At 39.3% G+C, this 24,174-nt stretch overlaps 1 protein-coding gene across 3 annotated transcripts in view; it reads left to right on the forward strand.

The window, feature by feature from the left end:
- Nucleotides 1-5,801: 5,801 nt before the first annotated feature.
- The window catches only part of RB1 (RB transcriptional corepressor 1), a 73,426-nt gene continuing 55,053 nt past the window's right edge, over nt 5,802-24,174 (forward strand). Inside the window, exons 1-9 of one of the 3 annotated variants that reach the window (XM_061457373.1) lie at nt 5,802-5,970; nt 6,212-6,329; nt 13,836-13,948; nt 15,948-16,082; nt 17,904-17,942; nt 18,522-18,589; nt 20,042-20,152; nt 22,581-22,729; nt 23,488-23,565. In XM_061457373.1, the coding sequence (XP_061313357.1) occupies nt 5,876-5,970; nt 6,212-6,329; nt 13,836-13,948; nt 15,948-16,082; nt 17,904-17,942; nt 18,522-18,589; nt 20,042-20,152; nt 22,581-22,729; nt 23,488-23,565 (906 nt within the window). In that variant the 5' untranslated portion in view covers nt 5,802-5,875. Of the gene's footprint in view, nt 5,971-6,210; nt 6,330-13,835; nt 13,949-14,738; nt 14,936-15,947; nt 16,083-17,903; nt 17,943-18,521; nt 18,590-20,041; nt 20,153-22,580; nt 22,730-23,487; nt 23,566-24,174 lie in introns of those variants that run through there. The other 2 variants (XM_061457375.1, XM_061457374.1) reach the window with 2 other exon arrangements.

Genomic DNA, 24,174 nt, shown 5'->3' on the forward strand with positions numbered 1-24,174 from the left:
TTAGTGTAGGTGCATTATATATAAAATGAACAGTATGATTATTATTTTCTAAAAGCTGGACTTCTTTAATCCGTTCTTGATGGTGCATGGCAGTAACAAACATCAAAACCTCACATAGATACAGGTTAGATGCTCATGTATAATTTATATTTATATGGCTATACTTTGGACTAGATGTAAGCAAGCTGGAAAACCTGATGGGAAAGCTTCAGCTACAGACATGCAGGATGTTGCAATTGTGTGCTTAAGGTCAAATGTATGTCAGGGCAGGGTTACGGGAGCATTCTCTGGAGCCCTGTGTGACATGAGAGTCCTGCTGAAGTACTTTTAAGCTGTTTCCCACTTCTTCATGAGCTGAAACATGGAACTTGTTGATTTTTAAGTAAGTCTTGCATCATCTTCAGCTTGTTTTCAAACTAAAGCTCAGTGAGAAGCTGTGATCTGTGGTGTGTCCTTTAACAGCGACACCAGCACATGAGGCTGCCGAAGGGATGGCAGAGGGGGCAGAACTAGGTTTGTTCTCACAGACAGGAGGTTTATATGATCTCACTGCACACCTGGGTACCAAATAACTTCTGAGCCTGTTGGATGGATGGTGGAGGGAAATTTATTTCCCTCAGTAGTGCAGAAATAAACTCAGGTACACTGAGGGGAAGCTCTCAGTGCACACTTACATCTTACCAAATGCCAGGTGGTTTTTATGGGAAGATGAGCTAAAACACCTGGGGTGCAGGAAAGCTCCCATTGAACTTGTGTCCTCTTACACAATGCCAATGAAGTATGGGACACAAGTCCACGAACAAAAATAGTTCTGGGAGCTGCTTGGGCTTTTTCCCCTCTTAAATGATAAAAGAGTATAATAAACAAACCTAGTGGTGCCTTACTGAAGAAAACCACATTTGCAGCCCAGTGAATTCCAGAAAAGAGTCAGGATAAAAATGACCTCATTGAACAATTATCTGTGCGAATATTTCTGAAGCTCCTTGTAAGAAAGAAAATTAATCCTAATGCTGAGACACATTTTGTCCCTGAAGCAGCGAAATAAAAGCAGTGCCACTGTACTTATTTGGTGTCAGGGGATGTGTTGCTCCCTTGTGGGCCAAGAGCAGCCTCTCATGTTTTGGTAGGTCTTTATATGTGTAAGGCTGTTGAGAGCAGCCGATGTGTATGATCTATGCTTGTAAAGCACAATAAAGCCTCCAGTCTTCCCTGCTCCTCTTGCAGCTTTAGTAAAAAGCCACAGGGCAAGTTTTGGCATGAGGAAGATACTGAAGGCCTGCAAGACACAAAATGGAAGAGTTTGGTTACCTGGCACAAGGCCATCCCCTGGAAAGGTGGGTACATGCTTTTGTTCCTACAAGTTGGATGGGAGGGTGGAAGTCTGACGCATCTGTGTGAGCAGAATCTTGTGGTTTGGAAATGCAAGCAGAGCTGTACTGACTGACATTGCTTGTTCTAGTTGCAGGAGAGTTATGTTATGTTACTGTCATGGAGGAAGCAACATGGAAGGGCCCATAGTACTGGTATCATACCATGATTTTTCTGGAATGCTAGACAAAAACGTTTTCACCTAGCTAGGATATTTCACTGCCACGGCTTGGTAAAGAGTGCTGCCATCTTAGGCACAGTCTTAGCAGATAGAAAACCCCAAGATCATGGGGTGGTTCAGTTCAGCGCAATGCCTGTATCTGTGCACTGCAGACTATGGCTGCTAATTTTCAATTGGTTTTCAGGTTGTTGGTTAAGATTAATTTGATTCCTGAGCAGTGCTTCCAGTAGAACATTTTCTGCTTCTTGTGGGCTTGGGAAATCTTGCACGAGGAGGCATAGAGAGCCCACCAGCAGCAGGACAGGGTGTTCCCCGTGCTGGAGCGCATTCCTCAAGTGGTGAGAGGAAGCAGAACTTTGGCCTGAGCAGGACAGGAAGGGAGGGACTGCAGCAGGGTCATTAATGTGGCCATGTAATTGCAAGCAACAAGAGGTTGTGGTTTGTTGACCTTTGTTTCAGTACCAGCTGGCAGTACCAACTGAAACAAACTGCCCTGCAGAGGGGGCACAGGGAATGGTGTTTTTTTTCTGCTGTAATTGCACTTGCACTGGCACTTTATCTGGTCAATTGCACCAGGCAGGGATTTTATTTTTAGTGGCCTTGTCCTCAGTGCTAGCACAAATCTAAAAGAGACACGACTCCAACAGCCATTTTCACTTACAGAGAACATGCAATGTCTAAGGTCTTTATACAGTTATAAGTAGTTATGATCTTCCTATAGTCAGATAAATACTATTATCCAAGGAAAAAGCGAAAAAAAGTGATGCTCAAGTCTAAAAACTTTGATCAATACAAAACCTCTCTAAACCAATCTCAAGGGGAGAGCATCAGAAGTATCCGTGCAGTGGCCTGGGTCGAGGTTTTGCATATAGGTATCATATACATACAGATGTTTCTCCATCCAGCAACAAGAGTCACAGTGTCCTTTCAGATCCCAGCAGCAATTTGGTCAGACACTGGTAGAGATTCCTGCCTTAAACTGACCACCATGGTACCTGAGACTCCAGCAGTGCACTGCGTAATGCTCTGAGAAGAGGAAGTCACAGATGTGTGTAAATGTGGAGCTAAAATACTGTTTTTATTAATAATGTGTATATATGGAGAGAGGCTTTGGACTGTTATAGGAGGCAATATCTAACAAGTATCTCTCTGTTTAGAGAGAAATGGGTTGAGTTTTGTCACAGTCCCTATGGATTTTACAACACTCTAGAAATACTAACTTTTAGAAATTGTTTTTATCCTTCATATTTTGAACTGAGTCTTCATGTAGGATAATTAGGAATAGGATACTAGGAACCAGGCTCACCAACAAGGGGTACAACAAGATCCAGAAGAACTGGTTTTATCATAACTGTAATTGAAGTGGTAGAGGTCTATGATAATGTAGAAATAAGCAGCTAGTCTTGGTATACCATGAGGTGCACTTCAATCAAGCTTCCCCCTCACATACATTTTAATGAAAACAAAAAAAGTAGCAAGTTTCTATCATATCTGAGCAGTGAGAGTCAAAATAAAAAGGCTTGGGTTTATTTGCAATGGAAGCATGGCTCCAATTCCTACCGGCAACTGACATGAAACTATAGCAACAGTTTAAAATGAAAAAAAAGAATTAAGATAATAAAATTACTTAAGATTGTGTAGCATCTGGAAACAGTGAGTCAGGACAGCCTGACTGGGCAATGTTTCACAGACTGCCATCTGTCTATGACCTGCACTTTAAAAGCTGTTGCAGCAAGATGTTTAGAATAAAGATATTGTCAGGTCACATGAGACGTTATTATTAATACTCTATTTGACCTTGCAGTGTTTCCTTTGTTTCTTGTAAGAGCTGCTTTTCTTCTTTCCTTTGTCATTTTATTCCAAAAGCCCAAAGGCTCCATTTTAAAGAAAATGTTTCAAATAATCATCATAGCTAACAAGGAGGGTGGGGAGAGCACAGTGATTTACATATGGTTTTACACATGCATATGCCTTTCTGTGGAAGTACATGCATACTCATTAAGTTACCTTATTGCAGTTTGGATGTAGCTACTACTTCTGATGCTCCATAATGGAGGACTACAGGTTATTGTAGCTCGATTCATCTGCTGACTCCCTTTTTCTCCCTCCAGTTGTAACTTGAAGCATTCTGAGATTATATTTTGGTTGTCTGGGAGCCCTAAATGCGTTGCTTGATGAAAAAGCACATAAAATTTGATTTGAGAAGGAGCTTGGCACACCAACAATTTTAGAAAATTAGTATTTAGACTGACTGTGGTTGTCAGCTCTTTAAAAGGATATGATGTTCCCTGAGCACTAATGCACAGAGGGTTATGACAGCAACACAGATTCTTTGCCTATCATGTGGATGATCTAGGGCCTGGCTCCAAAACCATGTTAAAGCAGCTGTGAGGGATGCGACTCAGGAGGGTGTTTTTCCTTCTCGCTGACAGCTGGGAGGGTCTCCACTGGCTGGGACCAAGTTTTCTGAGATGTTTTGCTCTCACTTTAAATTCTTCCATGCACCTAAAGCCAGTGTGAGGAGAGGACAATGGCTTTGTCTGTTGCTCAGGGGTTAGCTTACTTTTCCAAGCTGGTAGATCTGCCTTGCTGTTCCACTGCAGACACCATGCAGCCCCAGGCTCCAAACCTTCCACAGCATCTGGTATCATCTGACTACGAGAAGTACTTAAACGTGCTTAGAACCAGGGCAAAGTTACTGTCACAGTTTTACTAAAATCATAAGGCATGTCTAAATTCCACTGCAGTCTGCAACTGAACCACCGAATTTTGAGTTTATGTACTTGGATTTGCCCCAGAAATCCCATTTGTTCTGTATTCACTTTACTGTAATTGGTTTAATTCTAATTATGAATCAGAAAAAGACTGTTCTCCTGTTTGAAAATAAGTTAATGAATATAAAGAAAAAGCATGAACAAATTAATAGTGTGTCCATCTTAAAAATACTTGGGAATTTTTATTGTATACCATAGTTGTACTGTTTGTTTTTTTTTAATCCAGAGCTTTGACAGCCATCTCACTAAACCAAGTTGATTTACAGATTAATAAATATGTGCATGTAGTAGAGAGTCCTTACATACACATATTTTTGCTTTTTCCAAGTTCTCATAACAAAAATCTGAAAGTAAATATTCTAGTTGCTTGGTGCAGTGATCTGCCTTCTAAATGTGGATATGTGATTGCAGGCTACACAGTAGATTTGTTAAGGTCTCTGCATCAGGGCACTGGGGATTTTAATATTGTTGTCTTAAAATCTGAAAGATGCCTCAAAGCCTGGAGAATTTCTTATACTAAATTGTAATATTATGTAATTGTAATGCACAGCAGTTTTTTAGAATCATAGAATGGATTGGGTTGGAAAGGACCTTAAGATCATCTAGTTCCAACCCCCCTGCCATGGGCAGGGACACCTCACACTAAATCATATCACCCAAGGCTCTGTCCAACCTGTCCTTGAACACCACCAGGGATGGAACATTCACAACTTCCCTGGGCAACCCATTCCAGTGCCTCACCAACCTTACAGTAAAGAACTTCTTCCTTATATCCAATCTAAACTTCCCCTGTTTAAGTTTTAACCTGTTAGCCCTTGTCCTGTCACTACAGTCCCTAATGAAGAGTCCATCTCCAGCATCCCTATAGGCCCACTCCAGATACTGGAAGGCTGCTATGAGGTCTCCATGCAGTCTTCTTAGTAGCGCTTGGATGAATGTCAGATTGAGATGGTCATAGAGGATTTGTATTTCTGTTCTGCTCTATAGCTGTATGGTTATTTACTTTTACATACAGGTCTGTGATTCTTCCCATGTCAAAGAAAAGATGTATCGACTGCCTCCAGCTTGTGGAGTGCCCGAAACACCAGAAATAGCAATGCTATTGTCTCTGGAGTGCCGGAAGGACCCTGGAAAACCTCTCCGCCCCCGCCCCACAGCCGCTACCTCAGGGAGCCGAGCCCCGCCCCCGCCCCACCCCGCCCCGCCCCTCCCCTCCCTTCTCCGCTCGCGAGCCGTGGGGCGCGCCGTCGCTCACGCTACCGGTGCATAGAAGCTCCGGCTCCCATTGGCTAGCGCGAAGAAAGAAGCTGTTCATTGGCTGAGCGGCTGGTGCGGTTAGCTTCCTCTTCCGGGTTCCGGGGCGCGCTGAGCCGGTCTGTGTGCCGCGGTCGCCGCTTCTCCTCATCGGCGGGGAGCGGTAGCCGGGCCGCAAGTGGCGGCAGAGCGGCTGGAGGGAACGCAATTTACCCGCAGTTTGGGAGGGAGAGCAGCGGCTGCCCGTCGTTACTGCCGTCTGCGGCGGGCGCTTGTACGGCGGGTCCCAGAGGCCGCCATGCCGCCCAAGCCCCCCCGCAGGGCGGGCCACGCCGCCGCTAAGAGCCAGCGCGCCAGCCCGGACAGCGGCTCTGCGCCGGTCTCCGCATCCCGGTAAGCGCCGCCTGGGCCGGGGCCGTCCTGTGCGGGCTGGAGGCTGCTGTGGTGGGCCGGGCTTGCGCCGGGCCGGAGGTGCTGCCGCGCTCCCGGTGCCCGGCGGGATAGGTTGTGCCTCTGTCCCGGCTCCTCTGCTGGGTGGGGCCCTGTCACCGGTGCCCTTCCGTAGTTCTGGGCCGGATATGTAGTCGGTGTCCTGCACGGAGATCCCGCTGGCGATGGCTGTTGCTTTTCCTAGGCTCGACATCGGCGAAGCTGACTTCGTTGGGCTCTGTGATGCTTTGAAAGTGTCCGAGGGCGTGAGGGAGAAAGCCTGGAAAACGTACGAGAGTTTATCGGCTGCGGATGGAGCTTTAGTGAGTACCTGCTGCTTGTAGTTCATCCCTCTGGTGTGGTGTCTGGCCTGTGCCCGAGATGAATTATTTAACTCTGGGGAGCAGGTGTCTTTCAACCAAGGCCTGTGCAGCATGACTGTTTTTACGAAGTGCCGTTCGACTGAAGTTGGATGTTGTGCGTACCTATATAAATTAGTTTCTGTATATCTCCTTTTCTTGTTAAGGTTTTCTAATAAAGGTATGGAATCAAGAGGTTTTTTAGGTTACTAATCAATGACAGTAGAAAACAATGCCATGTGATTAGCTAATTCTTTAAACCACAAGTTATTTCGAATATGTCTGAGTCAGCGTTGTACTAGTCATCCTGTGTTTCTGTGCATTCCTTCCAGTTGCATCCTTTATGAGGCTGCAGATGGGGTCTGAAGAAGGTTGTTACAAATAAGTGTTTGCATGTTAAACACTTTTTTGCTTGCATGTTAAGCTTTATGTACTTATCACTCAGGTATTTCCGTTCAAAGTTAGTCATTGGGCATGTGTAAGCAGATTAAAATGTTATGGCCTCTTCTGTTTTTTTTTTTTTTATTCCTTCTTAGTGTATTACTGCTGTCTCAACAAGCTTGCTTGTAGAACAGCTACAATGCAATTAAATCATGACTGAGGCTTTGTTATACAGACCGAATTAGAATGTAAGATACCTCTGGTCTTATGCCTGCTGTGTGGGCTAGCATCCATGTATTAGTTGCAACTTCTGCAACTTGAGCTGACCTGCCACATCTGTACTGTCACTAGTAATACCTTGTTTGTGGCTTTCAAACCACAGCATGGGTATACCTGCTTTTGATGCATCTGAATTTCATAACACAATACAGTTTACAGTGTGGGAGAGAGACTGTGTACAACTTTTTAAGCAATAGATGCAATTTCTGGCCATGGATCCAAGAGAATATTTACTTAAAAGCGCAGTTGAGCTCCTCTCTGTGAACTAAACCAGGAGTAGTTGGTTCCATTCAGTGAAAAAAGCAAGGCAGGTTTCAGTATAATTCTGGAAATTTCACTTACAGGTGAAATTTTGTTTTTCAGCGTCAGATATGATGCAGTATGTTTGAAACCTTTTCTTTCAGCATCTGAAAATGACCTCCTTTACCTATTCAGAACAAGGCAACGACTAGATTTTCATTGTGGTATATAGCTAATATTCATTGTCTTGCAGTTAAGGCTTATGCTAAGAGCCTTTCACTGTACAGGGAAAAAGTCTCCATTACATTGTGGTTGCATGAGGCTTTAAGCAACCTAGTTAGAAGGTGTCCCTGCCTGGAGTGGGGGGGGGTGGGGGTTAGAGCTTATATGGTCTTTAAGGGATCTTCCAACCCAAGCCATTCTACGATGATAAATCGAAAGCCTTTTCCTCAGACTTTCTGATGTATTGGCAACGTGTTGAAATGGGGAAGATGACAACAAGCAAGTGTGCCACAGGGAGCTGGCAGGCACTTCTAGCTGAGACCAGCGCAGGCTTCACTCAAGTTTGAAGTAAAGCAAGTTAACAGCCTGGCTAATTGCTGCTTCTCTTTCCAAGTGAAACCGTTATCACAGGGAGCCTGTCTTCTCAGGGTGACTGACTCTGATTCAAGTTGCAGGCACTGATGAGACTATATTTAAATGCCCATTCCTTTCTCCCCTGTGGTGAAGGTAATGTGCTGGAAAGGTTTTCCCAGGGTTTGTCCTGCAAGCACCAGCTATGTGTGTTTTAATCAATGTGGTTCAGTGCTAACCTGTTCAATTCTGAACTGCAACAGAAGCTGCTTATGTAGCAGCTTTCTATTCTGAAGCAAAAAGGGAAATACCAGGACACCAGCTGAGACAAAATACCTACCAGAACACTTCTGTTTAACCCTGTCATTGGCTTGAACTTGAGGAAGCTTAAATCATCAGACCACTGATGGAAATAGAGGTAGCATCTAATGATCCCACTCTCAATCCATTTACAGAGCATAAAAGACCTGAAACCTTACTTTCCCTGGCCTTGTTCTTTGTGGTTGATCTCAGAACGGTGCCTGCCACGCCTCTGAGGATGCAGAGGGGACTTGCAGCACTAACTAGGAAGTGGTGTGGTCCAGACACTAGGTATTGTAGTAACTGGCAGAGATTCAGGGTGCAGATGTGGGCTTGGGCCTAGTCTGAACACCTACTGTAGCCTTGCTCAGTGAATATTTAGTGGCTTAAAGTGAAAACATCTATTAGTACTGTCCTTTTTGGCTAACTGAGGGTACATATAATCAAGTGCAAAGAGACTCTGCAAGCAAGGTATATGCAGCTTAGAAGTATAAAGCAATTGTTTTTGGCACACACACACACAAAAGGTTACTAGGATGTAGTGACCTATCAGTCTGAGTGTGCCTGCGTCTTCAGTGAGCGACCTAAAGAGCCTTTGCTGACCAGATGGGCATTAGTCAGGAGGAGAAAGAATCATAGAATGGTTTGGGTTGGAAGGGACCTTAAGGATCATCTAGCTCCAAGCCCCTCCCAGCCACAGGGATGCCTTCCCCTAGACCAGGTTGCTCAAAACCCTGTCCAAAGTGGACTTGAACACTTCCCAAGATGAGGCAACCATAACTTCTTTGGGTGACTTGTTCCAGTTATGTTAGTATTCTCTGCTCCCTGAATGAATCTTCTGTGCCAACACCTGAAGCTACTGGCACCACCAAAACTGGCTGGCTTACTGCTATTTTCCTTCAGGATGTCACACCTTTCCACATGGGTATTTTCCTTTTGAATCTTTGTGCTGCTAATGGTCTGACTTCTCTTTGAAATTTTACCTTTCTTATTTTGCGTAGCTCTGCACTGTAGCTTTTCTTACACTGCTCTCAAGTTATCTGTTTTGGCAGCAGTTTAAGTCAAGGCTGTGCAGCTGGGCCTGGAGTTCTTGAAACAGCTGAACCCCTGTGAGAAGTGTGGAGAATGTTGCACAGTCTTTATGGAAAATGAAGCTGACTTCTAGTTGGAAAAACTAGACCTGTGTGGAGGTCTAGTTGTTTGTTCAAAGCTGTCTGTTAAATATGGTGGTGTTTTATTTCATAGCTGGAGAACATTAAAGCTTTTTTCTGTGACAGCCAGAGTTTAATTACATTCTTGTACAAGGAAAACATAACTCTAAATCTCACAGATAAAACCCCAAACACTGGTTCCAGAAATGTTGGACTGAATCAGCACTTTGTTGGTGTGTGGTATGATGGAAGGTATCTGATGCATGACCAGAAAGATGTTTTATTTGTTAAATTCTTTTTATATTCAGTGAACTCCCACACAAGTTTATTGTAAACATGGAAGTGTGTATATAAATAAAAGCTTTTGTATTAGTGTCACACAAAGACTTTTGTTCTTTCTGTCATTTCTCTTGTGTACCAAACCAACCTACCCAGGTAAACAAAGTGTTTGTTTAGAGTTGCTGTTTTTACTGTTTTAATTTAAGTCTCTTGCACACTGACAGTTGCTGGCTTAGCAGTTGGCTCTGATGCTTGCTTCTCTCATACTCTTTAATTTTTATAACTGCCCTGAAATCTGTATTATGAATCAATGCCTGTAAACTCTGAATAGGTTTAGTGGAATTACTAATGTGCTTTGGTGAGCAGCATGTGATTGTTGGTGTGAGAAAGACTAGGAGAAGTACAGGAAGCCATACTAAAACTGCTAAAACAAGTTCAGGGCATTTGTTTTGTTCTGCTACTGTTTGTTTTGGTAAGGAACAACAGAATGAGAATCTGAACTATAATATTGGGTGATGTAAGCAGGAAAATGAAACTTGAGTGAATTGTTGCTTCATATGTTTGAAAGAACCAATGTGAGGAACAGATGACATGGCAACTAAATTGGAACCAAACTTTAAAGAAAATCGAAGTGGTTTAGGAAATTGATAGAAATAAGAATCTGCCAAGGAGCTTGAGGGTCTGTTGTGCTTCAGCCTCATCAGTCCAACTTGCTGCAGTATGTGGTGTGTGGGTAGGAGCTTCATTTTTTGTTTGCTGTTCATAGCACTGTTTAGGAAATGTGGTCCACTGTTCTGCTGCTGCTCAGCTGTTCAGACTCATGAATTCCTGAGTAATTTTTATCAAGTGCATGTCTAACCTGCAATTAAAAAAATTCTGATGGTGAAAGATCTGCAGTCTGCATTGTTAGTCCTTTCTAATTTAGCTCTTACTGAAGTACTACATTAATCTGTTTCTGTGCTGTAATTCAAGCCAGTGGTGATTATTCTGTATCCCATGGATGTGAGAATGCATTATTGTTGATGTATTGTTATTATTTTTCCCCAGAAAGTCTCTAGCACCTGAAGATGTTTCTGTCATCTTTCCTTGTTTCTAATTTCTCATCTTACTTTCTGAAATTCTCTCCAGCTGGTCACTTACACTGGTATGCAGTTGCTGCAGAGCAGTTCATTTGCATGAGAGCTGAGCTGTGTTCTTAGTGAAGAAAACTTACAAGATGAACTATATAGCTGAAGTGGAGGAGTGAATGAGTTCTTAAATATAGCAAGGTTGCTCTATATAGACCAAGAAGTTAGTGATGAGCAGGTCAAATATTCCAAATCCATAAAATTTCACATTTAAATCAAGTCCATTTTGATTTTAGTTTCTCATGAAAAAGAAAAGACTGTAGTTGGTAAACCACCTCAACATTGTGTTAGAAGACATGCAGAGGTTTCTTGCTTTTGGCAAAAGCCTGAAACACACATGAGCTAATAAAGTCTTTTCTGTGTAGAGCTTTGTCTCTTATTTATAGAACTGCAGCCAGACTGAACTTGAATCCACTGAAGCTTTGGATGGATGAACTAAATTACAGGTATTTTAGAATCTTCTATTATTAAACAAAAAAATGAAGAGCTGTTGAAAGTCCCTTAGCAAACATAAATCATCACCATGGCCTCTTGCTGATGCATGCACCTTAAAAGCGTAGCTAACTGGCATAGTTTCCTTTTTTACTTGCCTTCTGCTCATCCTGGGGAAAGATTGATGTTGCCCTCAGTCTTGCTTCATGCAAGAAAAGTGAAGTGGGAAGTTTTCACATCAGAACTATTTTCATTGGTTCAATACTTTTCATTGACTTGTATTACTTTTAGCTAGTATTATATTTAATCTGTTGAGAACTAATAGTAATCTTCCATTCCAGACAATGTTCAATAGAAAATTAAAACCTCTTATTGCTGAAAAATGGAGGATCTAACTGTCTTTATACTGAACTTCTTATATGTAGACAGTGTTTGCTTTCAGATTTTTCTAGGATTTTTTTCCTATGAATTTTGATTCTGATCAGTTTTCTATTGTGAATGCTTCTTAATTCTTTTCCCCTGCCATCTTACTCCCTTGTAGCCATAAACATATCTGTTAATGTTTCCTGTACCATGTAGCTCATTCCCTATATTTATTAGGGTGTGGTAGCTGAGTTTCTAGTAAGCCAACAAGTTCCACATAATCCCCTTAAAAACTTAGGGTGCTGGTATTTAGAGTGTGACATCCTGTATCCCATTTAAATCAGAACCACATCTACATTTGTGTATTTGTCATGTACATTTCTCTTGACCTTCTTTTATACAACATCATTTGAAGTTTCTGTTCCTGGGTCACTTTTGTAGGCTGTCATCAAAACTTTTGTCAGTGTTGACAGAATAATACACATCTCTAACTGCAAACTAGAACTGACACTCCCTGTGACCATCTCCTCCTCTGACTGGTTTTAGCTCTGGAGAGCCTCTTGAGGTAGAGAATAGAAGTTACTTCTGTTAGTGCCTTCAGCATCTTGCAACAACAGCTGGAAAGAAGAGGGGCGAAAATCCCATTTCACAGTAGTTCAGTTTGAGTATTTTAAGCTATAACTCCTTCATGTTGTTCTCACTAGATTTAGGCAAACTGATGATCTGCTAAATTGGATAAAATAGTAGTTAGTCCAGAATAAGAAAGAAATATTTTGAAAGAGTTTTTAGGAGTTTTAGATCTTTTCCTAATGAAAACTATATTGATTCAACAGAACTGACCTATGTTACCCAAAGTTACAACATTGGCTCTGCAGAATCCTAAATAAAAAAAGAAAGCAAGCTATAGAGACTATTAGATACTAAATAATCTTTGAGTCAGTGATTGGTAGGCTTTGATTCTTGATGAGTTGAAATAAGGTCACTGGAAGTCACTTACTGACATGACAGCCCAGGGTAAATACTGAGCCCTTGTCCTGCCCATTTTCTGTAGTGGTGGTGTATCAACAAAGATCTTGAGTCAGGCTGTGGTCAAGAAGAAAAACCTTAGAAATGAATTTCTGGCTGTGAATTTGTCTTGTGTCCCTTCCCATGCCCTCAGTCCATCTGGGATGAATCATCTGTCTTTGGCTGTAAACAAACTGTTAATTTGTTTTATAGGGTTGGCTCCCCTGGAGTTATGGTTGTAGCAAAACAGTTGAAGGGAATGATGCTGCTGCATTTTTCTTCTACACTCAGCTTTAATTCATTTGTGTAGGAAAGAACTTGAAAAACTTTCTTTCACACCATCCTCTAACATATGTCAAATTGGACCTAGAGCTGCTGAGAGATGTATTGAAATGCTGCTCCTTTGCAGCTGTAGGCCTGATTGTCATTGGGGGTGTATTGATGAGGATGCTAAATATCCAAAGAGTATGCTGAACTTGCTGTTTACAGGGCTGCACCCTCACCTAGTTCTGTCTTCAAAATAGTTTTGTTTCTGAAACCTGTGGTATATCTGGTTCAGTTGTTTCTCCCATGCTTATACAAAACATTGCTTTTTAGAGATTTTTACACTGAGATGCTGTTTTGGTGGAATCATAACTGATGCCTGACTGGCTCCAAGTGACTAGGTTGTGAGCCTTCAAGGTTGAACTCTGGATGGCATATCTGTCATTGTAGGGTGGCTTTTCTTTGATGAAGGATGATGAGTTACAGCTTGTACCTTACCTTACTTCTAAGCAGCAGAAGACCTTGATTGTGTATTTATGGTAGCAGAATGCCTGAAGGTGCTTGTTACTGTCACACTTTACTAAACAAAGAGATGAGTTCGTGGTTTAGCTGTGACAAGTGGTTGGGACTTAGCTGGAGAATAAAGTTCATAAGTATCTATTGTCTGTCCTTGTAATGACTTTCTGTTTATTTCTTAAGGGTTTTCTCCTGATTCCTTAATCTTCAGTGTCTTGTTACAGTCAAATATAGTAACCTATAAAAAAGTAAATCATGGCTTCTGCTTTGCATAAAGGTTCTGTGGAACCAAACCTTCCTATTTTAAAGCTTTGCTGAACTGTGTGGGTAAAACTGATCTTGTGCTCTAGGAATAAGAGTTGAAGTGCTTGGACTTTAATCTGAAATGTAAAACTTGGAATAGTTTGCAGTTACCAAATAATTGGTTGCGGTAGTCAAATATTTGCTGCAAGATACTTTGTTTTATCATTTCTAATCCTGTTTGGACTAATTAATGCTTTCCGTATGTTACCCACTTTTATTGAATAATAAATATAAAACCTCTTTTCTCTTTCTAAAAGGCTTCTAGCAAGAAGAAAAAGGAAACATGGGGAGTCTGTATCTTTATTGTAGCCGTTGATCTGGATGAAATAACATTCACTTTCACAGAGCTTCTGAAAAGTATAGGCATGAAGTAAGTGAATTTAAGTGTGTGAATTTACTTTCAACAATTAACTAGTCAACATTTTAAAGCATTGTAAATCTTTGTGCATAGCAGGCTAGTAGATTTTAAAGTGAAGGTTACTCATGGGAATTCTGAATGTTTTTGTGAATAGGAGACTTTCTGTCACATTTTATTTGAGGAAGCAATGATACTTGTTTGATTCAGCTGAGATAGGCTGTGATTGTGTTACACAGCCGGTTATTTTTCTTGCTCAAGCTAAAGTCTTCATCAATTAAACTTGGTGGAAATTACATATAAAATATATTCCTTTCTTCCCCTTTGTTAAGATTTTCTGTAAGACATTTTTTCCAACACTAGGCTTGGGCTAAATCAAGAAGTGGAAAAAAAATACTGCTCTTCAAATAGTTTGCCAGCATGTTGCTCTTTTTCAAACATTTTAATGCCAGAGTAAGTTTTGTACTTTTGTACATGCCTTTTGCTAGGAGATTTTTACTGTTACATTGTATATTCAGTAAGTTCATAATACAGAAATTAAGATTATAGGACAATACCTGCTTTTTAAGATACATTTAGGTGGCAACAACAAAAAGCATACCTTGTGTTAGATTCATCTAAAGACAGAAATTTAGTGCCATCTGCCTGATAACTGTATTGAAAGCATGTGCAGGAGCAGAGCCTGTGAATGCTCTGGGGCAAGAGGCTAAGGCAGAATGCTGGGTGCATTGTGGCAGTAGCCCCAGGCTTGGGCCAAAATACCCGTCTACTCAAGTCATCTGTTAAGATTAGACTTCTGCATGCCTCTTCCACCTTGCATCATTTCCCAGAGCAGCAGTCAGGTTCTATATTTCTACTTAATCTTTTCAGTCTTGGCTGACTTGGAACCATGTGGATAAAATGTAATTGCATTTGTGCAGCGACTTTCATCATGTTCCACCTGAGTACCTACCAACTTGTGCTACAAACTGAAAGAGACCTTTTCCCTCAGGGTTTCAAAGCGTAAGCTATTACTCTGCTGGTTTTGATTTTAGCAATACTCAATTTCTTGTTAGCCCTGGGGTTTTTATCAGCTATAATGTCAAACTGGCAGAGATTTTTACCAGTCATCTTGCTCTCTAGAGCCACACAGGTATATATTTGAAAGCTTTTTCATTCCACAGTAAAAGAAATCCTAGATGAACTTCTAACTGGGTTTATATTCTGTTTTTTAATCTGACAAAGGTAAAAAAATCTGAATATTCTGATAAAGGATCAAAATATGTTTGATATAGTTGAAATAGTCAAGTATATTTGATAGCTTCTTCATTAATTTTTAGCAATCTGCTCATTTTGGTTATGAATATTACAAGACTATGTTCTCTTGGTGGCCATAATATTACATGGATGAGTAGGGAAAACTTTGGCCCCCGGTATAATAGTATTTAGAAAGTGTGGGGATGTGGTTGCCCTCAGTACCTGTTGCAAGACTTGAAATTCCATATAATCCAATGCAGTCATCTCGGTTTTCATTCTTGGGTGTCTCTTCAGCATGGATGGAGCCAAGGTTCATGTTGTTAAAGTAAGAACATTTCTGAAGTAGAACTTTTAGGTAGAACAGAAGGGTGGAAATGTCTGTGTTAGATATTTGTGCTTTTACTGGCAGACCAAGGAAGAAAGTTGTGTCTAGTTAGCAAATTCTGACTTCCAGAGATAATACCTGTGCTAGCCAAGAAAACTTTCTTTCTGTATTAGAGTCTGTATCACAAGATGCCTCTGCTGCCTATTTGAACAGTATTCTTGCATCTGGAAGATGTCAAGGTTGGGCTCAAGGTAGACAAGCAGTGTTTCCCAAGGCAAGGTTCTCGGTCACTGCTAGTTGTAGTAAGAATATGCTGCAGTTTAGTGAAGTAAAGCAATGGGTTTTGGTGAGGTGGGTATTTTTGGTGTTTTATTTTATTTTTTTTTGGTAAGAGTTACTTCAGACCACTCATCCTCATAGTTATGATAATCTGTCGTATTTTTCTTTTTTCAGTGTATGCACTTTTTTCCAGTTTCTGAAAGAGGTGGATGTTAACATGGATACTGTAAGCACTAAAGTTGATAGCACTGTGTCAAGGCTGAAAAAGAAGTATGATGTATTACTTGCACTATACCACAAGTTCGAAAGGTAGTATGTGTGTTTTATTTTGAAATTCTGTATTCTTTATGGCTGTCAACATTTTAACATTTTAAATGTTAAAGTAATGCAAGTACATTTAAGTACTTACATTTTTCAAACTGTATACTAGAAGAGACCGTTTAAACTCTATGCACTAATATTTACAGAACAGTGAAGTGGAACTGTTTACATGCATTGAATAAACACATCTTACATTTTACTCTATTACAATGCATTGTTAAACAATCCTCCTGTTGCATTGCAAACAGCAGTAAGAGTAGCATGACATTAAGCTTTCTTCAGATACAAAGAGGATTGTTACACTATCTAATATTTCTTTTATTTAGTGGACTTTCTATTTTTACCTGCCCACCACTCCCCAAATCCTGATCCAAGAGTTTCTTTCTAAGGAGCTCTGGAAAGGAAAAAAGCACAAATAAGACAGTTTCTCTGCCTCATACCTGGAACTGAAGGCTGTTTTGTTCCAGTATCTAGGGGTGTTGCAGAGCCTGCTCTATTAGCAGTTCTCACTTGTAATCAAGGAAGATCTTCCCAAGTGTTTTAGCTGACCATACAATAAAAACAGAGGTACATTCTCTTTGTGCAGAATAAATTGAATGTGCATATGGCAAAATGCTAAGAGCTTTCTATGTGGTACTTGCAAATCAGAAGATTATCAAGCGGATGTATTTTTTTGAAATGCCATTACCCTGAGGTGGTAGGTTGCTGCACTCCCTTTTAACTTGAAGGCTGATGATAACGGCACTAGAGCCTTTTACAGGCAAATAAGTGTTAGCACAGATGTGTATTGGCAAGATCTGATAGCTTCTGAGACAGTTTTTAATTGGTCTGTGAAATTCTCTATGGCATATACCAGTAGAAAACTGTTTCATGTTAGTAAACAATGAAGTGTTCCTTGGTGCTTGTATTGTTTGATAAACTGTTGCTTCAGAATGCTGTGCTATTTCTCACCTATGGAAATCAGAGTCACTGTAATGTTTTGCCTTTCAAACAACAAAAGGCTCTCAAATATCTCTTAAATGGCCTTTGAAAGGGGTAGCAGGCCACCCATGGTAGTTTATAGAATCAAGGCATAAATATGATAGGAGTTTGTCTTTTCAAAGTCCAGTCAGTCACATTCACTGTTGCCCTGGGTGTAATGTTGATATCAAAATATTTTTGTAAAGGTTATTGTTGTCTTGAAGCTATGGAGTTCTATGAAAGTTGCAATTTTTTTTTTTGCTAATTGCAAGTCTTTCTGGTCTCTAAAAGTTCACTTGCTTACTTTTTTGAAACTTAAATTGCAGTAAGTTTTTTTTGAAACAGGATTTGAAATTTTTTTTTTTCCCATTCAAGGGAAAACCAGAGATTTTGTTTTTAAACCAACTGAGTCTATTTCTTGAAATGACATGTACCTAGAATAATTAGGAAGTGACATTAAACCACAGGGCTTGCAGTGACACTGCAGTAATAGTGAAGATTCTAAAATGCCCTTTTATAGCGTTATGCACAACTGTAGTACGTACTCTGCGGTGTTTTACAAGCCACTAACAATGTACATACAAATTTTTTCTTTTTGAAGAAAAAAAATATACCAAATTAAAATTGTTTTGCTGTTAAAGCTTTGACATACACAGCAGCATTATTTCAGCTCTGGCAGGGCCGTAGCTGTTCTATTGTTAATGTGTTGTCCAAGAGTCAGCATTTTATTTTTTTAAGCTAGGCTAATGTTCTGTGAACTCCATGTTTTTACTGCATTGAAGTCAAAGATATTCCATAGTTTGTTTTCAGAAATGTGTTTAAAAATAAGAATTTATTTTTATTTTCTAGGACTTGTGGCCTTATTTATCTGGAACAACCTAGTAGTGAGTAAGTTTGACTTTCCTAAGTTGTGTTTACAATAAGATGTAAAACATGTCAGCATTTTATCCTTTAATGCATTAAGGTTGACCTACGTCATAGTATGTCAAGGATTTTAATTTAGATTCAGTGGTGACTTTGAATCTCAGTGAGATGATGAGAGCCACAGAAGTGATACACGTTTGATTCCTTCTTCCATGAAGGATCACCATCCTATGATGAGTGTCTTGGTATGATGGAAATAGAACATTTGGAGTGTGAGGTTCCTAGAAATGAGTGGATGAAAAGATGCCTTTGCAACTCCCAAATGAGCTTGTGTTCATTCTGTGACTGGAGATAGGGCATTAGTCAAAGGCACAAGAGAGAAAACGGCTTGTAACAGTTAAGTGAATTATCTAAGTTCACTTTCTTTTCCATGGATGATACAGACATTTCCTAATTCTTGAGTGGCTTTACAGAGCTTCCTTTTTTTCAAATGTGTAGTTACATTTATGTAGGGAATGGAATGAGATTATTAATAAACTTAACTGTATGGGAAATGTTGCATGTTGCCTTGAATTTTTCCATAGACAATATGTGTCTCTACAGGATTTCTGCTGAGCTCAATTCTGTATTAGTCCTGAAAAATTACTGGATTACTTTTTTGCTGGCAAAAGGTGAGTTTTAATTAAAAGAGTTATTTTAATGAATATTGTTGAAGTGAGTTTGTGAGTTTGTTTTACATGTCCAGCATGAACTAGCATCCTTATTACGAATATGCATAGTTACAGGCCCAGAATGTTTTAATTGCGTGGCTTTTGTAACAGCCAAATTGCATGTGAGGAAGTATTACTATTCTTTTCACCGGCATATAGTTCCTGTATGTGAATATATATGTATTTAAGCTTTCTAAGGTTGTTTTGTTTTGTTTTTTACTTTAAAGTTTGGTATTCTTTATTTGAATCTATTCCGAGGTACTTTATGGTCTGTCAGTATTTTCATAATGGGTGATTCCCTGAAAAGATTGGCAGATTACAAGACAGTAAATCCCTGAAATCATGTCCTTTGAACCATTCTTCCTTGAAAAGGCAGCGGTGCCAGTTAAAGCTGAGTGATGAAACAATTATAGTGGTTCAAGGAGTCCTGTCTCATTGTACTACTCCTACAAAAAGGAAAGAATCATGTATCTTAATTGCTGCTTACTCCAGGCCTGTGTAAATTAACGGTGTAAACATCTCTGCCATGAAAATCTGTCTTGGATTAGCTAAGCTTTGTGGAGCTTTTTTACTAGAATTCTCCAAGCATAAGCAGAAAGCAAAACCCACAAAGCTTTTTTTTTTTTTTTTCCAGCCTGTTTTTTTTACTGAGAATAAGAAAAACTAAAATTTACCAGCAAATAGTTGAAGTCACAGGGGATCCTGGGTGATGCTTGGTAATTCTGATAGAAAATAGTTAGGAAAATTGCATGAGGAAATAAAGCATAAGTAGTGGTCTGTAGCTGTATTGAATCACTGTTGGTGTTGGCAGATGTCTATGGTGAATGTGAATGGCATCTTGGAATGGCCCTGTATCTTCTCTGGCATATGAACCATAATTTGTGAACTGTTGGAATTACAGAGTTCTAAAAGTTCTGAAAGTTAAATATGTGTGACTTCTAAGTCATTTCATAAATGCCACAGGCTGAGCATACAGTGTGATAGCATATTTTGACTTTCTCATCACTATGTGCTATCAGCTCCTTAGTAGCTTTCAGAAAGCTTGCATAAGGCCACAAAAAAGAAAGCAAGGAAAAATTGCTCAGAAATGAGAGGTACATGTAGGTAAAATAGTCTACACAGTTAGTTACTCCACTGTAGTAAAATGAAAAACCAGGAGCAAGCACTGAAAGGTAGGGATTCTGTGCCCAGTAGGCATATGTATGCTATCTCAAAAGCAGCAAACCTCTTAAGAAGCACAAGTTTGAAAATCAAAAGCCTTTAAAGAACACTGGCATCCTGTATGGTGCTTTCTGAATTATAATTATAGTGGTTTATTAAATAAACTTCTGAATATTTGTTTTTTCAAAATTACTTTTAAAATTAAGACAAACATCTCACAAAGGTTTTCTTTACATTTTTAAACGTTTGCAGGTAAAGTGTTACAAGTGGAAGATGACCTGGTGATTTCTTTCCAGTTGCTGCTGTGTGTCTTAGATTATTTTATCAAACTGTCACCTCCTGCTATGCTCAAGGAACCATACAGTAAGCTTTTCTGGTTTTGTTCACTTAAGTAGAAAACAAGTTAGTTAAATTTCTATTAGAATCATGCTAACATTCATAATTAACATAATAAAACTTCTTAAGCTTATTAAAATGGGTTTTTTGGTGTTTTAGTTCAATTTAGATGATAGTGGACTTGAATTAAATTACTTTTTCTTTTCTTTCCTATTTTTTTTTTCTCCTATTCTTACCATCCATTTGCTGTATTCTCTGCATGTAGAAATTGTTTGGGGGCTTGTTAGAGCAACAGTTTTACTTTGGTAAAAGAATTCAGGTTCTAGGTAGATGATGATTGAGAACTATTATTTAGTTTTGTTTTGAGTTACGAAAGGCAAAAATGGTGCTATGACTCTTATTTCGTTGATGTATAGCCACATGATGACAACAGAAATGTACAAGATACTGAATGATACAGATGTTTAGAAGAGTTCTGTGATGGATAGAAAACTTAATTGCAGTGGTAGCTGAAAGTAGAACATCTTTGTTCTTTTATTGCATACCTTTTGTTAGCAGGTGGTGTCTCTATTTTAAAAAAAAATATAATGGCTCTTCACTACAGAACCTTCTCTTCAGCAATAACTTTTTATACAGTCAGGTTTTATACCTAAAATCTGGAAATCCTCACTAAAAGGGGAGCTAAGCATTTGTGGTAACTTTCAAAGATAGAATTCTCTTTTTGTTCAGTATATTCTTCTGCAAGCTATGGAATTGGTATTTTGAAGTATTTGGAGTCATAGTATGTAGAAAACAATTTTTTTTAATACTAATTAGTTTATTCTCTGCTGGGTTTGGATGCAACACTAATATTTATAAACACTATATAACACTAAATTGGCTTGCTTTATTTCTTTGTTTCACAACTAAATACCCACTTGGGTTATAATTTAATAGAACAGATGATGTATTCATTGCTATATTCTTCAAATTCCCTTTTTTGGGGGCTGTTTATCTAATCTAGTAATTATTTGTTGCAGGTAAAGACAAATAACCTCACTTTTATTCTAGTGCCAATACAAATAAAGGATGGGATTGGATGGGCTTGTGGCAAGCAAGTCTCTATGTCTGTCCAGTACTATTTTGAATTTAAATTTGCTCTCCTTAGGAAGACAGACATATGCTGCTGCTTATTTTGGATGTTATAAAGTAGATCTTTTTCAAAGAACACTGAATTGAAGTTGCCTGATTTTGAATTTTGTGTCACACTGATTTATAGCTTTTTGGTCAAAATGTGAAGATTAGGAGCTCATTATTAGAAACAGCTCATTATTAGAAACAGTTCTGTGCACTGTATCTTGAAAGAAACTTGCCACTTTAGACTAAATTGCGAGTACGAGTATCACTGTCCTAAGTGTAAAGCATTAGATCCTAGCTTGAAGCTGTGTGATATGTGCAGGTGCTGTGTAAATTCTCAAACAGTGCTTTATTCTTTCAGGAAATAACAAAATGTATTGTTCAGAGTCTTGTTACTAAGAGGCTTCACATTGTGCCAAATGATGTCAAGCTTTACAATCTGGCTAAGGCTGAGGGAATTAAGATGTAACCACCCGAGCAGTGTAGTTTGTGAGATTTTCTGAAAACAGTTATCAAATCACAGATATAAATTACAGATGAGAACAGCATGCTGATTATACTATTAAATCGACACATTTAATGATATTAACCTATGTTATTAGTATAATTCACTTCCTTCAAGCTGACAATATTGAAGCCATCTACTTTGAGCTTAACAGAATGAAGGTGAACTTGTTTCTTCCTACTTGTATTTGAGGAAAGGAGGAATTCCCTGCAGAACCATATTGCAGGTTCCCACCAGCACTTGAGTCCTTGTAGAATCATAGAATCAACCAGGTTGGCAAAGACCTTTAAGATCATCAAGTCTGACTGTTACCCCAGTTCTGCCAAGTTCACTACTAAACCATGTCACTAAGGGCCTCATCTACATGTTTTTTCAACACACCAACCACAGATTCCACCACTTCCCTGGGAAGCTTCATGGACTTTATTAATCTTCAGACACATAGCATGAAGCTACTCTTTCAGCTGCTTGTTTTACACTTCTGTAAAAACACTAAAAATAGTTACTCCTCTGCAAAAAGGTAAGAGTTCCCTAGCTTTGCAGAACAGATGCTTATTCAAAGCTTCTTACAGAAAGTGCTGTTACTTTCTGTGTTGGATAGCTTTTAAAAACAAAATGTCCAAATACTGATACAGGCATTTAAAGAATAGTTTTAGTTTTGTATAGGTTTTCTGCAATGAAGGTTTCTTACCCAACAGAACAGATGAAAAGGGAAACACTAAAGAAGAGGACTTGAAAAATCATATAAAAATTTAGATATCTGAGGTTTAAAATTTTGAATCTCGTCTTCCTTAAATGCCTCTAACCTTGTGAGGGTTCTGAATATCTTTCCAGAGTCTGCTGTGACTGCAGTGGCTGTTAATGGTTCAGCTCGGACCCCAAGAAGAGGTCAGAACAGGAGTACACGTACTTCAAAGCAAGTTGATACTGATACAAAAGTTATTGAAATCCTTTGTAAAGAGCATGATTGTAATTTAGATGAGGTAATGCCTGTGTTAAAGTCTGTTAAGTCTGTCTGCTAGGCCCCATCTGGAATATTAATTTATTTAAATGTTTTTTTAGAATCTCAGTACTTGTGCTTACTTACCTATTCCCTCAGGTTTAGTAGTGAAGGTATTCTACCATTCTGTAGCTTCTCTAGTAGGTAGGTAAAGAAACCCAAAACAAACAACAACCAACCAAATGTAGAAACCCAACACAGAAAAACCCAAGCCCTTTGGTATGAGTGATAATTTTGTGAGGGAAAATGAACTGTGAAGAATGGAGTATGAAGTTAGAGGCTGATCAAAGCATGTAGCATGCGGACACAGGGCTGCTCTAACGAGGTTTCACAGCTGCATGATATGAGAAGATGTACACAGCAAGTACGTTGCTTCTGTGTAGGATCTTAAAGACCCCATTCTCCTTTCCTTTCTCTGATAAATCTATTCCTGTGTAAAAAGGACTGATTTCTGAATATCCAAGCAGATGGTGGAAGTGAAAGTGTAAAACAGCTGGGAAGAATGCAGTTCTTTCCCAGTTTAGTAATCTAATGCAGTGCATAATTCATTGCTGGAACATGCTTACGTATCACTGTTTTGGATATGTAAACAACTTATTTTTTTTGCTTTATAGAAAACAAAGCAGTGTGTTATAGGGGTGTCATATTTAGTTTGTTGATTTAAAGGTGTGAAAGCAGTGTGTGCGTGGCTGCCTCTGTCTAATGCTAATGTTATTTCTTTTTTCTTTTTTTTTTTTGTAGGTCAAAAATGTGTATTCCACAAGCTTCATTCCCTTCTTGAATTCTATTGGTATTGTAGCTTCAAGTGGGCTACCAGAGGTAATTGAAGGAATTTAAGACTGTTCAGTAACAGTGCTTTACTTCATGCTGAATCGCTTAAGATTGCCTTTACACATTGATGAAGTTCTAATAGATTCTTCTAAAATAATCTAGAAAATGCGTTGGCTTTCAGGAATGTGGCTTAGCAGGGATTACAGTATTCATGGAGCGCATTTAGCTTATACATTTGAATGTTATAAATTAATTTCTTGAGGCTGAACCAGTGCTTTTGTTCAAAGCAAAAGATGACATTGGAGTTGCATATCCATGATCTTGGTGAGGCCATTAATCTAAAATACAACTATTAAAATATCATGTCTCTGAAGTCAGTCTGTAAATGCATACAGTCTTAAATTACACCCTTGAATTTAAATATAATTGAGACATGTTACTGTAGTCATGTTGGCAAGAGATCCAAAAGATTAGGCCCAGTTTTACAACCGGCAGAGTTTGGACTGCTGTGTTGATGCAGAATTACTTTCATCTCGCTGAGTTGTAGCCTGGATGCAGCAGACTACAACTGTATGCAATTGCATGCGAGAGTGTGCCTTAGAAGGTAACTTCTTGTAATGCATTTATGTCCATTCTTAAAAGAGTAGGTTTATCTGT

This window comes from Pezoporus flaviventris, unplaced genomic scaffold (assembly GCF_033815535.1).
Source record: "Pezoporus flaviventris isolate CSIRO_AGI_PZ_B2104156 unplaced genomic scaffold, CSIRO_AGI_Pfla_v1 ptg000025l, whole genome shotgun sequence".
Taxonomy (NCBI): domain Eukaryota; kingdom Metazoa; phylum Chordata; class Aves; order Psittaciformes; family Psittacidae; genus Pezoporus; species Pezoporus flaviventris.